Consider the following 16,829-nt stretch of genomic DNA (forward strand, 5'->3'; position numbering starts at 1 on the left):
GTGATCCCATCACCAAGCATTAACCTGACTGGCAGCTGTTCAAGGTGCTTTATCTCAACTTCGCACACAGGGATTGCACCTTGCCTATGACTGAGGCACGTAAGGCGCAGTGCGAAAGTATAACAGTTCAGACACTAGAGGACAGTCTGTTCATTCGGCTGGATCTCTAGGTTTGTAGTGCACGTTCCACATAGCTTCCTTTCTCTTGAGCTAGAAGTCAAGTCTGTAAGCTGATGAATCCACTTTCAGGAAGCTTCTCTTCAGATTAAAGATTTCTTTAAACTAGTTGATGTTTTTCCCTTCTACATAAGTCTCAAAGCGTTGCAAGAATTCTTGAAAATGAGATAATTAACGTCAGTACTGTCTGTCCAACACCAAAGACAAGGGCTTCTAAGGGAGCCATATTCTTTCCTGCTACTCTGTAAATTCCAGCTACTGCAGCACCTAAGAATCACAAGAAAAAAAACCCGATCAAATCACAGAAAAAGTCAAGGCTGAAATATAAGACAAATTATTTACTGTGTCTATGCATCAGCTATTTATACATATACTGTGTACATACAAACACTGTATTACTTCATGCTATTATAGAATTATTAGCCTTGCTTGTATTTTTCTAGTTATGTAAGTCCTTCAGGAATGATCTTCCCAACAGAACCAGATTAACTTTTCCAACATCAGTTTGATGTAAGAAAATTGAATCTTGGCGTTTCCCTGTAGAAAAATCTTTTTCAACGTTTTTGCCTTCTGCTAATTTGAAAAGTAGAAAAAAAAATCCTCTAAAAATTGACCGAGTCCAAAGTGTGGTTTAATAGTGCTTGTACAGGCAGGGAGAAGACAACAACAGTAAAACTGCTAGTGTCTACAAAATAACTGTAAACACTTACACATCTATCAGCTTCATTCAATATTTCAGTTGAATAACCTGGTCATATTGTGTCAGTTTAGTTTTGACTTAAACTACTAAATTGTTAACAATTGTTTAGCAAACCAAGCAAAACATGAAAAAGATCAAAGTACTGCATTGTTATCCATGAATGTGTGTGAGAGGAAATTTCTAACCACTATGATTAGATTTTGAGCTATAACACATTAAAAATTGAGACCATTCTGGGTAAACCAGAAACAAAATACTGCACTGTAAACAAAGCCAGGTTCTACTAACTCCCTTCTACCGCCTTTCAGATACTGAATTCATCACATCCTTTTGAAGAACAAGTCACAGAGCAAATGTATAGCTGTGATGTCTTAGAGCAAATGCCTGAGAACAAGGTAAGTCTTTATATCAATCAGTCAAAATGAACAACGTTTTCTGCTTAAACAACTTCTGAGCCTTTTAAGGATACTCAAATATTCATTCAAAACAGAAATACAGGCTTGTATATAGCTGTGTTCATAGATAAAAAATTTACTCAATCCAAACCTCAAAAGTTCACCTAGAATGAAGCTTTTATTTAATACTTTCTGAACTATCTTCTAGACAGTGCTTGCTTTCCTTGCCTAAAGAATAAACATTAAGTTTATTGTTCTTTTTTTCCAAAATGAATGAATTTTTCCTGAAGACCAAACCCCAAAATTTAACTATAGACCTATATGCTATCTAGTCATAATTAAATGCTTTCAGAGATCAGAGAGGCATTTTTAGGCTCAAAGAAAACTGAAAAGCCACCACAATTTTTTTACATAATAGGCAAGAGCTTAAAAAATCTGGAATTTTCTTTGTTTTGCACAATCACTAACACGAATAATCTGCTGAAGTGATCAAAAACCCATTAGTGACATGGAAATACATTAAGTCCCAACAGACTTTCTGGAAGTACGATCTGTATCTGAATCATCCGACACCTTGAAGTAGTAACACCTCATTTTTAAAAAAATTTAGGAAGAGTAGAATTCACTAATAATTGTGGCCGTAACAGTATTTACAAACACTATTAATCAGACTGTTAGGTAAGTTTTAGAGGCTTTTTAAATTGTTGTTCTTTAAAAAAAAAAAAACCCAAACATTCTGTAAAGTATATTTTGTCAGAAATATCTCACCAGAAGGCTAGCCTTATGGTATTTTACTTAACTACCTTGCACAAGCTTTTCCATTTGTTCCTTGACTATCTGCTGTCAAAAACTAAAAGAGATCCTTTAGACTGAGCCCAGTACTGACACTAAAATTATTCTGGTGATTGAACTCTCAAAATGAATTCAAGTCAGCCAAATTGGGATACCAGAATCTGATGCTATTAGTTAATTTTTGGCTTCTTGAGAAAACACTGACATATTCTGGAAAACATCAATAATAAAATCATTAAGATTTGGTAGTTTGATAATTATGTATTCATACTCATCAAATAACAGTGTGCAATACAATCTGTAATGCATAACCCAGCACAATTAGTACAGAGCCAAAGTATACCACAATAGGCTGCCAATGAGAGAAATGAGAACATGTCACCAAAAAGGAGTCTACTTGAGGAGAGGAGGAAGAACAGACCCTTCTACATGAAATACAACTAAAATCCTTGCCTTAAACTGCCTGACACTTATCTGTTCTTGGTTGGTTTGGGTTTTTTGGGTGTTTTTTTTTGTTACTTTTTTTGGTTTGGTTTTTTTTTGGACAGTATCCACTGCCATTTACTAAATTTTTTATAGCATTTTTTATAACCGTTAAGTTCCATGATTTTTCAAATCCTAGAAACTGAGGAGTTTCCTGCTTTTCTATATGCTGGTAAAAAGATCCCAGAAGGCCAGAACATTTGGAAGATCTACCTGAGCAAAATTAAACTTGCATTATTTAATAATCTATACTGCATTCACTCACCTACACAAACGATTCATAGGACTGGAAATACAAAATGGAAATTGAAGTCAGTTTGCTATTTCAGTTTCTTAAGCACTGGACCAGGCATATCCAAACAACTAAATATTTCAACTTGCATCCCAGTTTGCAGCACAATACCTACTAAAAATCCTCTCTTTAATATTTTATCACCATAATTTGTCTTCAGAAGCTCCCCACAGAATTTCTTTCAGTATGAAACAACCCAATGCTGTCCAGAAACAAAAATACCTGAAAGTAAAAGTATTTGGCTAACCAAGGTACAATGCTCTGTGCAAAACCTTTGGGAACAGCATACCAAGTCTACAGTCTAAGCTTGCAGAAATTCTCAGGTAAATTTACACACAAACAGGACTGCTTACTTGTTAAATGTTTTGACCTGCAAAATGGGATGCCAAAAATACAACTGTGTTGCTCCTCTTTTTATGCATAGATAAAAAACACAGAGTACTTTCATTTCAGAAACACTGAACCTGAACCTTCCCCACCACAGAATAGCGTAAAAGTGTCTGCTCTGATATTCCAGCATCACATTTCCTATCTTCAGTTCTTCAGAAATACTCACGCACGATTGACCTTGTAACGGGGCCACTGCCATTTTAATCATAAGACAAAAATCAGCATAACGGGTAATGTAAGGCACTCAATTGTTTCCACCTCACCTTAGCAAAAAAAAAGTAGAGTTATACTGAACTATACTGTGTTAAATGATGGAACTTCTAGGCTGAGAAATACATAGCAATTAAAACAACCTTTTGAGGAAAGTCTTAACGAAATTTTTAATGAAATTTGCATTTATACTTAACTTTGAAAACCAACAGGCAAGAAGGACTTTCAGTAACAATAAGAAATAAGCTGTCACAAATCATCCATGAATGTGTCCAAAGCTGGAGTGATACCACTATTCTGATAATCTGAGCAGCACATAATAAAATGGGAATGAAAGACAGAAAGGCTTGCCTACAGACTATATGATGATTGCTAGATTTACAGTTCCCTACCCTCAAAGTTAGACCATCTTGTCAGCAACACCAAAGATCTTTGGGCAGAAACTACTGCTCAGGTTAACATAGGCCCCATTCAATCCACTGATTTTAACATTGAGAACCCCTTACCAGCGTTGTTTCACACAACAAAGCGCAAGCTTCTTTCCTGTAAAAATAACATTCACTATTTCTTCCCCCTCCAGCCCCCTAATAGAAAACTCACCATGCTCCTATTTGCTTGGGAAAGCTATCGAGGTCTATTTATAAGTTAGATAGATGCAGCCGGATATGATAAAGCCAAAGACTGAACAAAGTGTTTTGCTCATCTTATGGCACATGTTTCAGTATTGACACAGATAACGGAATTTCTTAGGAAAGATGGAAAAACAGTATCTGATACCAATACCTCTAGATGAAAACAGCTAAGCAGCATTTCCTCAAAACGTTCTTGGCAACATCACTTGTGTGCCATATTTGGTCAGGTGTAACACTTCTGCACTTTACTACATAAAATACTCCTGCTTTCCACAATGGTTTAATGACGAGTATAGGTTTTTACTATAGCTCTGTGAATGTTTCAGCATGCTGCTTCAACAGAAAAATGGTTAGCATCTTACCTGTGGATACAATGTCAAGAAAAATAAAATGTCTCAAACGTATCTTGAGTGGTAGGCATTAGACTAACACCATAAGAAACTCGAACAGATGCCCTTGCCAAAAAGCATTTTACTTAGATCAGCACAGCCTAATTTTTCTTTTTTTGGGTTGGGGGGGGGGGGGGGGGGGGGGGGGGGTGTGGGGGGGGGGGGGGGGGGGGGGGGGGGGGGAGGTGGTGGGAAGTCTAACAGCCTTCCTCCCTACCCCAAATAAAGTAATATTATGGACAAGCCAAGACTGGAAAGTTTTCAAATCCATGAGCCAACTAACTTCTCCAAACAAACAAATTTTCTTAGCTGTAAATCACTACCTACATTGCACCTTTATTTCTTTTAAAAGAGCAACATCCTGCCCTGGTGCAATTTAAAAACCTCCAGCAGGCCCAAGGAAAGGAGCAGGAATTCAGCCTTGCAACCAGTGGAATCAGGACCTCATTTCCAAAAGAAACTCATGGCTTTAAGGGTACTAAGAGGTGATCTTGATCAGAAACCTTTGACAAAAAATCTGCAACAAGTATGGTAGGGCAGGACTGCTCTTCCTGATCCCCAAAAGATATTACCTGCTGAGCACACACCTTTTGAATAGCTTGGTACCCAACGTTTCCAAAATGAGAGCGCAGGATGATTTCTGCACTCCTCTGACAATTTATAGTAATTTTATCTTTACACAATAGAAGAGCAACTCAGCTGTCATAATCATTTGGATAGCTATATAACTAAGGCAAAATCCTTAATAAGCAATTAACAAATCACTAAGAAAATTTTTTAATTTCTTTTTAGAAGTTAGATATAAAATAAGAAAAAAAAACAAAACAAAAGACAGACTTACTGGTTATCATTGCTCCAGTTATAGAGCCCAGAAATCCAATGCTGACCACAATGACAGAGATCAGCCTCCCCTGCCTATGCCTCTGCAGCATCACAAACATTAATACTCCCACAGCACCATGGACAAAGAGAGAGGAGAAGAGGGCCCAGAGGAAAACCCAGTACCACATCTCTGAAAGAAAGCAGTCAAATAAACGGTTAATATTTCTGAGACAAGAACTTTTTAAGTAAGAAACTTTAAAAAATTGCATACAATCAACAGTTAGATAAAAGCAATACTGATTTCCATCTTAAAAGGAACTAATGTGACAACATCAGCATATGCTCAAGACACTTTCCCCCTTTTAGTAGTCTATCGTAAAGGAATAACTCTATTATGATAAAAAAATTATAAAAAGAATTCTGGCACAATTCTTAATTCAGATGTATTATTACAAGAAACCCATCATTATTTTAATGGTTTCTTTAAACAACGTTAATTGCAATTTCTTACTAGGTATTGCAACTACTCCTGCAGAATGAAATATTCTCTGAAACAAAGACTGAACCAGAAAAAAGTAAAGAATTGTTTTGGTTGTGTGGGGTTTTTTTTTTGGTGTGTGTGGATTTGGGGGAGGGATGGTGTTTGGTTTTTTTTAACGAGAAGATTAAAGACTTCAGTTTATCTATCCAGGAGCTTCATAGAGTGTTCCATCAAATTAGCTTCAAAGGCACAAATAAAAACACTACAATTTTAACATAAAATTTAAACACATCTAACTCCTTGCTTTTAATTGCTTAGCACAGAACTTCAAAGACAGGTAGTCACTATTATTTAAATTACTAAGCAAGGACAAGAAATCATGAGAATGCATGGAGTACAAACATTTGTCTGAAGAATGGCAGACATGATCATTACCTTCAAAGAAAAGAGCAGGAACCATCAATGAAGCTACATAAGAATTAAAGAACGTTTCTCACTTGGGGGTAATTTTCTAAAAATATTTACTATAACTCAAAAGGGTGGGGAAATGCAAAAAAAAAAAAGGAAAAAAAATTTAGAGTCAACTACAGTACGTATACATCATCACAGAATTCAGCAAATTGGGGCACATTTTCCTGATTGACATAATCCCATGAAACTGTCATTAACTCAGAGTTTTTGCTGCAGTTCCCCCTCAAAAAAATAATACAGCTTCCTTACAACGGCAGGATACTTATTGTTTCTGAGGTGAGCCTGTAGTATTGCAGCTTGACACACATCAGTCATTTGAGCAGAAATATGGTCCAATTAGCTAACTTAATAAATACTCAGCAGCTCAAACAAAACATACTGTGAAAGGATGCTGAGAAAGAATGGTTGCTAGACAATAACCACAGTCCTTTGAGTCCAGTGTCAATATTGTATGTATATCCATAGCACAAATACAGAGTTTAAGCTTTTTCATTTAGCAGTACTTTGACAGGAGACTCAACCCTTCCCCTTTCACACAGGCATAAAAGGCAAAACTATGTCACAGGACCTACAACTCCTCTAAGTTATGGTAACCAAATGGCTTTCTTAGGAGAGCAGCAAGGAAGGTGGGTGGTAAATCTACATTCCATTAATACTTCAGCTATAGTTCAAGATGAAACTTTTCTTTCTGAGTGCTTGAATATATGCACACGTATATTGGGGGTGGCTCCAATCAGCTCTCCTCAGATCTTCCATTCCTTCACCCCTGGCCCCAAGTTGGGTGTCAAAAATCTCTGCAAAAAGATAATGACTACAGTACTGTTCCACTAAATGTCTCGTCATTCTCAGAAGCTACTGTGACAGAACAGTGGTAAGAGTGCCAAGTAGTCCCCCTACAAATACCCGACAAATCCCATCATTAACATTAAGATCAACTGATTGCTGATCTAATCTGCCATGGTCATGGATAGTTTGGAAGGGGAACCTGTCCTGCAGTCCTAACAGGCCTTGTCCGTTACTAGCACAGCTTGGGTGTTCCCATTGTTTTTTCATAGTGGACGCAAATAAGCAAGGAGATTAGCCAAAGGACCTATCAATATAGAACCCGGCAGCCCTGCTAGACCTACCATGTGACCATAGGGAAATAAGCCTTTGGAGATGGGGAAAAAAAGTTTACTTTCCTGCAAATATAAATCACACACAACTTCGGGCAGGAAAACCCTGTCAGGAAGGAACACTTCAATTCTTCCACTGTACATCAGAAGAGCTACCAGGGAAGACCCTTTCATTGAAAGATGTCCCAAAACCAGATTCCTAACAGCTCAAAACACTATTCTATCAAAATGATAACAACTAAGCTCCTGTCTCATGGGGGATCATTTCCTTGAGCACCAAGTAGACTGTTAGCAGATACTTAATAAATTTTAGAGGTATGGATTGAGCAGACTGTAGTTCAGCAATAGACTGAACAGGTCCTCAACTCCCAAGTGCTTTGGCAACACTAGCAGTGAAAAAATGCAAGGTCTATGTTCCACTTCACTATATGAATAACCATGAAGAACATAAGTTAGAGAAAAGAACTCTAATAAGGGAATTAAGAATGTATCTAGTAGGCAAAAGCAAGCATTTCCTTGCTTGCAGATGTTGATCTCTGAAGACCTTCAATACTAGAAGATATTATGTGCCATTTTAGTTCTCCACAGTAACGTGGTTGAGTCCATCTCCCAGATTATTCAGGGAAGCACAAACCTAAACTGCTGGCAGGTGAATGTGCTGCTGAATGCACCATTTCAAAAGATAACTTGCTCTTACACAGAAGATGACGTTTTGCCTTGTTTGCCAGTAAATACTGTAGTGAAGATGCTACTTGTTTTCTGGACACAGCACCCTTTCCTGCAATTAAGTCTGTCACACAATTTACATACCACTCAGATTATAATGATATGCAAAATACTCAGTAAAAGAGAGGCCTGGGTCATCAGGACAGAGTGCTGATAATGTTATTGACCCAAACTTTCATTTCTCTTGACTAAGATGGATGCAAGAGATGAAACATCAATTACCAAGAAAAAGTGAGGGTCTCCTGCATTATTACTAGAGTAAAGATAACCTGATACCCCAGTGACAGACTCTGAGATTACATATTTCAGATCTGCAGTTGAAGAAAATTCTTGATTCTTACATGAGGTTACAGGACAACTGCAGGCTTCTAAGATTGCCAAACACTCCATAACTATGCCAATGGTGTATTGATTAGTATTATCCCACCAGTTCTTCCACAGTCTGAAAAACAAACTTCTGGAAGGTGTGCTGTTGTGGATACTGAATTCAGGCAGATATCAACAGATTTCATAAAACTGCATCAGAATGAGACAAACTTGTCCCTGTTTAACATGAAACCCAAGAACAGAAGACTCAGTGATTTCAGACGAGAGGTGACCTGTGATTATGGCAGCCAGTTATTCTGAAGTGAATGGCCCATACATAGATATGCTATGGGGAAGAGAAGCAAAGCTCTTGATATTGTCTCTCTGCAAACGTATCTGATGGATAGTCCCAGGACACTGAAAGCTGCACTTTCAGTCATTCTCTGCTAAAATGCCATGGCAGACGAAAAGCTTGAAACTGGACCAAGAAAGTCTGTTGGAATCTGACTCTGTTAGACACCATAATTCCCTGTAATTTCCACAGAGTTTACTAGGCACTGCATCACCTTTTAGGAAATCGGTGTTTGTGGTCATTGTCAACCCTCATCAGGTAGAAAAGGCAATTGATTTCCAGTCTTCCTAAGACTTATTAGGATGACTGTATTTTTAGAAGGAAAGGAAAGATTGCAGGAAGGCTAACTACTCCCCTGAAATTAAGAAACCAAAAATATTTACAAACCCTTACACAACAGAATAGCTGCATAGTAAGCATGTATCTTAGGTCTTGTTTACATTCCAAATTAGGCTCAAGGAAAAAATCAGCACCACCCCTCACTTTGTATTTAGGGCAGGAGATATGAGAATAGAACCAGCCCCAAATGTCCTGTTAGATAAAGTAATATAAACTCGAGTTCTTTGGTACACACTTTCTTCTCCTACTCCTTAAAAGGAACACACATATTGAATGCAATCAAAAGGAAATTAGAGAACATGCAGAAACATTCCTTCTTCCACACAAATGCAGCTGTAGCGTTTAAAGAAACCAGTTATAAACCATCACTTCACAGAGGCTTAGGTTTCCAAGTCAATCACATTGTAAAGTCAGTGATGCAAGAAATACAGGTAGTGTTACACATACCCGCAATAAGCCAGTACCTTCTTATTATAAATTATCCATAATAGCTTATAATTTTGCCAAACTGATTGTAGATGCTAAAACTTGTAGGTGTTCGCTTCAGAAGAGTTGGAGTGGAACAGGGTGGAAGGAGGGAACACCTTCATGTCCAGCTGAAGATAAGAGGGAGGAAGGACCACAACTTTGTTTATTTGGGAAGGAGACAGAAGGAAGAAGTGACAAGTGTGAACAGAAGGGTGAGGGACATAGGCCTGTGATATTCCTTTTTGCAGAAGGCAGGCAGCAGGGTGAGGGACACAGCAAACAGAGGAGTTAACTGTTTATCCTATAAGTAGGCAAATTACTTATAGATCATCTTCTGTTTGGAGTTGGTTTTTATTTGGACAACTCCATCAAGTACATATGCTCTAGGTTATCCACTCTCCACCAACTTACATACCTAAATTTGTTAAATGAAAGTAGCTGAAAAGCTTTTCTTTTCCAAGTTACTAGACAAGCTATGAGCAGAGAGACTAGAAGGGGTTTTTTTGTCCTTCCCCTCCCATCACACACATTCTTGTTAAAGATTCTCACCTGCTGCAACAAGAACTGGATTTTAAAAGGGAAGGAAAAGTCTCTCAGAACAGGAAAAAGTACAACTCCACCACTTTGTCTTATGCTTGGAACTATTTAGCATCTCCCCTTAGTACCAAGATACCTCTAATTTCCTACAGATTAATTATTGAGTTTTTTCTTTTTTTTTTTTGAATGGTTGTTATTTGCAATGAATAGACAATAATTTATATTGTTGCATCCTGATACGAAATAAAGAAAAAAGAATAATCACAATACTCTAATATTCTGGGATGACAGCTTACCTAATCATCATATGACAGTAGCATTTCAACATCTGATACTAAAGAAACTGAGAACTTGATCACACAAAGCTTTTTAATCATCGATTTAGATCATACCTTTCTCTTGCAAAGTTGGCTTTTCTAGTGAGGGACTCAACACAACACAGCAACATATCTTCCAGAAAACTTACACAACATACAAGATCAGAGCCATTTACAATCACAGTTTGTGAATCTTTTATCAGTCATCTTTGTCACGGTAAAGTAGCTGTTAAACAACCTGAAAGATTTGTAATTCAGAGAATAGTATCAATTTCACATAAGCGTTCCCTGTCCCTTAGCTACAGACTACACATTTAGTAAGAGACTACATATTTATTAGCAATTCTTCTGAACCCAAGAATTTTCTTTATCTTCCTGAATAGGTATCATCCACTTTGTTAAACCACCACCTCACTTCATTAAAACATTACCTCAGTCCTAGAAGCTGAAACAGGACAAATTGCTTTTGAGCACCTTCCCTAGGAAAGGCAGGAAGAGTCACCCCTTCTTATCCTCTTTTATTTATTCTTTTTATGCCTGGTAGATCAATACACATTTATTTACTTCTGCTCATTAACTGGGCCAGTGATGAAGACAACAGAGTAAGCTGTTTAACATAGACAGACACGGCACAGAGGACAGCCAATCTTTTAAGCAAACTAGAGGAGCCTTCAAGCTCCAGAAACCTAGAGGACAATATAGTCATTCTTATTCTGACAGGTTGAGGGCAGACAACTTTATGGACAGGTATTTCAGAGTGGAAGAGTTCAAGGTTCTGTAAAATTCAGTACCATCTAACTCCAGAATCATGATGAGAGGTGACTCTCAGAAAAAAAGTGTGCTAGCATAACACTGAAGGAAGCAAAGAATGTGTTGGGAATAACACTGAGACATGCCACTAGAAAACAGAGAAAGATAATATAGACCTCTGCACACAAATGGCCAAGACTCTGCTTGTTCAAAAATAACTGAGTAGTTGAAAGATTTACAATACCTATAAGGAGGAGGAAGGGAGATAGAAGTGTCTTAAGAACATGCTGGTACAACTATTCATGCCCTATATACTGATTGATACTTTAAGAGGTATAAACTTACCTACATGATCATCATTGCTACCTTGACAAAAAAAAGCACACTGTCAAAAAAATTTCAGTCTTTGTGTAGCTATATTAATTAGCTTGCTCTTTTGATGATACGAGCTGCACACATGGAGTACTTTGCTGGTATGGTAATAATGATTTAGCTTTATCTGGCAGAGCGCTCCAAATACTAACCTAGCCTCCATTTACTTAGTCGTGCCCTCACAGAGCTACCCTAAAGAAGCATGAATAGAATAAATCTTTTAAAAACCTTCCCAGCTTCCTTTGCTTGACCCTAAGGAAGTTTCAGAGCTTGCTTTCAGTGTATCCAAATAACTTTAAGTGTCCAAAACACAACTTATTTGTATCAAAACTCCGCAGTTCCCAAAGAAATACAGGGAACTAGGAAAGACCCAGTACTAGCTTACAAGCACAGGGACATTCAATCTATTGCATAGATGCCACAGCTTTTGTAATAAGGACAACCGAGATCAAGTTTTCAGGTTTATTTAAAATTCTTAGCACTTAACCACTATCTTAAATTTTCTTTTCAGTTTATGTTCCTTTCCACCGATTTGACTTGTGTGGGGATTTTTTTTTCTACCAGAAAAGCTGCAAGGCTCAAATAACTTGTAATTCATGCCCTGTCACTCCAGTTTTACTTTTGTTAATTTAGGTATTTACACGTATCAGATACATATCATACATATATTATGCTTATGTACTATATCCACACATTATACATGTATCAGTGTAGACATACACAACCTTAAACATTAGAAAGAGTTTTTAAAGCATGCTACAGTTTAGAATAACATTCATATCACTTCCATCCTATCAAAACTTGAAGTTGCACTCCATCAACAGCTTCATCTTGTGCAAATAAAAAATGCAAAGTCAACATACAAAGTATATAAATGCAAACATTTTCAAATATTATCTATATCTATATATATATATATATATGAACATGCTGTCCTACTGCCACTCAGCTTCTGAAACATGGAGTATCTCCTTAGTCCTTCATCTTCAGCATTTTTCTTTTCTTCTAGTCCTTAGCTTGTTTTGCCAGATGAATAATGATTGCCTATAACGTTTCATAAATCAAGACTGATTACTCCAAAAGAAAGTGTCTCTCATGAGATTCTAATCTATGTACCCAGCTTACCACTATCAGCTACAGAGTTAAGTGAAGCAATAAGTATCTGTCCTGGGAATACAAAGATACAAATTTAAGTCAACAATGTAGCACATGTTGAAATTCAAATTAAGAAACTGTATAAAGTCATGTTTCTGATTTATAAACCCAAAGCACTCAGGTGAAGAAATGACAATATCTATACCTGCAAATGTAACTCAGCTCTTTATATGTCACAGTATTTTCTTCATCACTGGGTCCTTTCCTTAATTATTGTACTAACTGGTACTTTCAAAGTTAACAGAACATACAGTCGAATTGCTGTTTAGAGATGCTAATATTTTTCCTGCATTAAGTGGAAGACAACCACCTGCTGCAGAGCATTTAAATCGTAAATTACAGACTAGTCCTTTCAAGTTACAGGATAGGGGACAAATACATAATCCAGACAATTGGGGACAAATGAGTACAGAATGGAGCTTAGGAAAAAAAAATGTAACAGACAAGGAGCATCTTCTATGTGACACCCATAATGTCTTATAAATGTTCACTTTCAACAAATTCAGGAGTTATTACTCTCCAGCACTTTATAATTATAGACTTTCATTTCAAAGTGTATAAAAACAGTTGGTGGAGCCTTGAGCTCGTGGCCTTAGGACACTGGGACATGGGGAGAAGGAGGAAGATGACTCTGACTTTAGAAGTCATACAGTACAACACAAGCTTTTTTTTTTCCCCTGTAAACTCCTCTGCACACAGTGGCACAGAGAAAACAACATTATCCTCCCACTTTTTCCGTGGCTAACGTAAAACCCGCTCAGAGCAGAAGCCTACACCTTTGGAACATGCAATAACTAGACATCAACAAAACATCTACATTGGTTACAGGAAGAGTAGAAATATCGCTAAGTTCTTTATTGTGGAAATAGCCTTTACACAAATAATTTATTTCAATGGGCACTCAGTTCAGATTCAGCTATTATCTGACTTGTTCTAGTAAACCCTGATCTACCACTAACTCTAAAACACAACCTGTTCATATAAAGGGGCTGTTCTCAGGATTTGCTGAAGGAGGTAAGACAGGGTGAGGTAAAAGCCACCTCTCCCATGGTTAATAGAGCCTTACCTCCACCTCCCAAGTGAAGGCAGGAAGATATGAAGCAAAGTATATCATGCTGGCGTGCCTAGGTTCAGCTACGAAGAACAGTGCTTGCAGCTTTAGCTGCCGCAGGGTGTGATGTGTATGGGGCAGGAATGAAATTGTCTGTGGTCTCCTAGGTATTTTGGGCCATGCATGAAAGACAGGATTTCTTTTTTTATGCTGAACCTGCATCAGACATATGGTACAAAAATAATGGTTCAGCTTCTCGTTAAGGGGGAAAAAAACACCAAAATTAAACCATTAAGGTTTGAAGCATTCCTGGTCTAGGCTGGAGTTCATTCCAGGTCCTTGAAAGTTTTGGAAAACTAATATATTTTTAAGAAGAATGCTGAAAAAAGTTTACAACATTGCGCAAACATAAGCAACATTATCTAAAGAAGATAAATTTTACTTGTGCAACTTAAAAGCCAAGTCCAGATCACAACTTAAGTCCAAAAGTAAACCCAAAGCAGTCTTAAGGAGCATTCATGGAACACTCTATATTTATGAATTTCTTTTCCCAGTACTCTGAAGTTGTTTCTCCTTATACTTTATAGAGACACAAAAGGGAATGAATTAAGCAGTCAAACAAGACAAACTCATTCACCCACATGTTTTCTTAGCATGGAAAAAACAGAATTTCTGGTTTTGAACAAATTTTACTTTGGTAATTATTTTAGGAAGGATTTATGTAAGTTTAATAACAGCTATTTGTTAATATCAATTATTATACTAAAAACAATCTCCTAAAATATAATCAGTAACAGGGTATCTAATAGAGAAGACTTTAAATCCAGTGAAAGTTATTAACTGTCACCATTCCATAAGAACATTCAGCACAACAAGTTATGGCCATAAGGACAACCTGCATTTAAGCACCAGTTCAGCAACTGTAATGCAACTACAGCCAATGCTGACATATTCTCCAACAGAACTACAACGGATAAATAATTAGTATTAATATTCTTTAAACAGAAAAACCATTCCACGTTAAAAATACATTGTGCAACCCCTCACTATATTGCAAAAGCACCAAGAAACAAATTGTTTTTCTTACTCAACACTCAGCACTGTATTTCATAGAAACGCCTATGTTGCATAATGATCTAACAAGAAAATCTTTATAGAGGATGTCTGGCACAAAGAAAAGTTAAATCCCTTGTGAACTTTTTCCTTTAAAGAGTACAACACGCATTTTTATACTAAGTATACAAGAATAACTACTCGGAAAATTAGTTGTATTAGACATACTAATACCTGGAAAATTTAATCATCAGACACACAAAGTTCATAGATCAATTAAAAAAAAAAAATCTGTATAACCTTTTTATTACATTAAAAACTATCCTGAAGTTAAAAGAAAGATAATAAAGCCTAAGATGATCACTTTCTGTTTGCTACAGCTTCAACTTCAGTTACACCTCTATTTTCACCATACTACTTCTACCTTGAATAGATTTGGAAAAAAAAAAAAAATCTATCAATCATAACTATAGAGTGAGGAAAAAAGATGGCATAATACTCTTTCATAAATATTAGAATATTTTCATAAATATTTACTCAACATTTTCCACTATTCTATCACTACCTAATATATCCCTATACTAAGTAGAAAGAATTTACTCAGTTACATCTCTGCTATTGACACCAAACCCCTGCTTATTCAGAGCTGGAAGCTTACGCATTTCTTCACACCTGGACAGAATAGGAAATCAGAAGATACACCTCTCGACTCTATGCCTTGGGTCTCACAGTAGTCCACAGTCATTTTTTCAGCACAAGATGGAGCAGAAAAAAGCCAGTTCTTGCCAAAGCTAGCTAAAGGTCCCCTCTCCTAACAGAGGATGAAGACCTGACTCTACTTCGGTTCACAAAATTTTTTCAGAGCAGCTCAGTCTTTAAGAACCCCTGATGCTTAAGTTTATGTCTATTTGCCAGGAAACATCTGCCACCTCATCAACGCCCACAGCTCTCATTGTCCAGGGGTATACTCAGGGTGGGGAGAAAGTCCCTGATTCTCACATTCATTTCTCTGTGTTTTTATTCAGTTTTTATAGCTCTCTGTCAAATGCCAACGAGCATATATCCACAAAAACAAAACAAAGCCAAACCACTCCCCCAAACATACTCCAGCCTTCCATACTTATTTGTACATTCACACGCGCTTTCTACAACCCTTTACTCACGCACGGGTACCCATCAATTCGCTCGTATACACATACCCTATAACATTAGCCTTTTCTTATACACATGCACGCACAAGTGAGGGAGCACGTTCACACCCTCAGCTCCTTTACCAGCTGCCGGGCACACACACCAGTCCTCCCAACACGTAACACACAGGCACCCCTCACTTCCCCGGCCAGACCATCCCGCACCCAGGCCCTCCCGGCACACGCACACACTATATACATCCTCACAGGACAAGCGCGTAGGCACAGGCACACGCGTGCCCGCAGCTCCGGGCACACGAACGCCAGCCCTCCCTCCGTGCAGCGCACAGTGAGACCACCCCCGGCCCCACACCCCGCTCCCACGCCCACGCCCACGCCCTCCATTGTGTACCGCGGGGCTCCCTCGCCCCGCACGGAGCGGCCTCCCCCCGGTCCCGCCCCGCCACCGCTCCTCGCCCACCGCCACACCGGAGCGCACACGCACACCCCCACGCAACCTCCCTCCGCCCCGCCGCCCCCACGCGTGTGCCAGAGCCAGCCCGCCCTCCTCCCCGCACACCCACGCCCCGCCGCCGCCCGGTTACCGGTGAGGTTGCGAAGGACGGTGCCGTGAGCCCACAGGCTCAGCACCTGCTGCACCGACAGGTTGATCATGGAGTTGTCTCCCGCTTCCACCTTCATCGCGGTGGGTGGTCCCGCGGCCTCTCCTCAGCCGGGGGTCACGGGCGGCAGCGGCGGCCTGGCGACTGTGAGGCCGGACGCCTCTCGCCGCCGGACCGCAGGGCGGGAAGGCTGCGGCGAGGAGCGAGAGGGCGGGGAGGCGGCGAAGGGGTCTCCGCGCCGCGGGGGAGACATCGAGGACGGAGGGGGGGAGATGGCGGCCGGGGGGGAGGGGGGAAAGGG

The 16,829-nt window shown here is 38.8% G+C and overlaps 1 protein-coding gene across 1 annotated transcript; it reads right to left on the reverse strand.

Moving 5' to 3' along the window:
• Window positions 1-313: 313 nt before the first annotated feature.
• TMEM170B (transmembrane protein 170B) lies at window positions 314-16,607 on the reverse strand. Its single transcript, XM_068397076.1, has 3 exons — window positions 16,511-16,607; window positions 5,302-5,472; window positions 314-444 (listed from the first exon to the last, which is right to left on the reverse strand). Exons 1-3 carry the CDS (start codon window positions 16,605-16,607, stop codon window positions 314-316), a joined length of 399 nt encoding a protein of 132 aa, XP_068253177.1.
• Window positions 16,608-16,829: the final 222 nt, after the last annotated feature.

This window comes from Nyctibius grandis, chromosome 3, assembly GCF_013368605.1.
Source record: "Nyctibius grandis isolate bNycGra1 chromosome 3, bNycGra1.pri, whole genome shotgun sequence".
In the NCBI taxonomy this organism is placed as follows: domain Eukaryota; kingdom Metazoa; phylum Chordata; class Aves; order Nyctibiiformes; family Nyctibiidae; genus Nyctibius; species Nyctibius grandis.

Coding starts and splice junctions, on each gene's coding strand:
- TMEM170B (XM_068397076.1), bottom strand. CDS start 16,607: ATGAAGGTGGAAGCGGGAGACAACTCCATGATCAACCTGTCGGTGCAG. Junction 5,473..16,510: donor CGTCCTTCGCAACCTCACCG/GTAACCGGGCGG, acceptor GCTTTCTTTCAG/AGATGTGGTACTGGGTTTTC. Junction 445..5,301: donor AACTGGAGCAATGATAACCA/GTAAGTCTGTCT, acceptor TGTGATTCTTAG/GTGCTGCAGTAGCTGGAATT.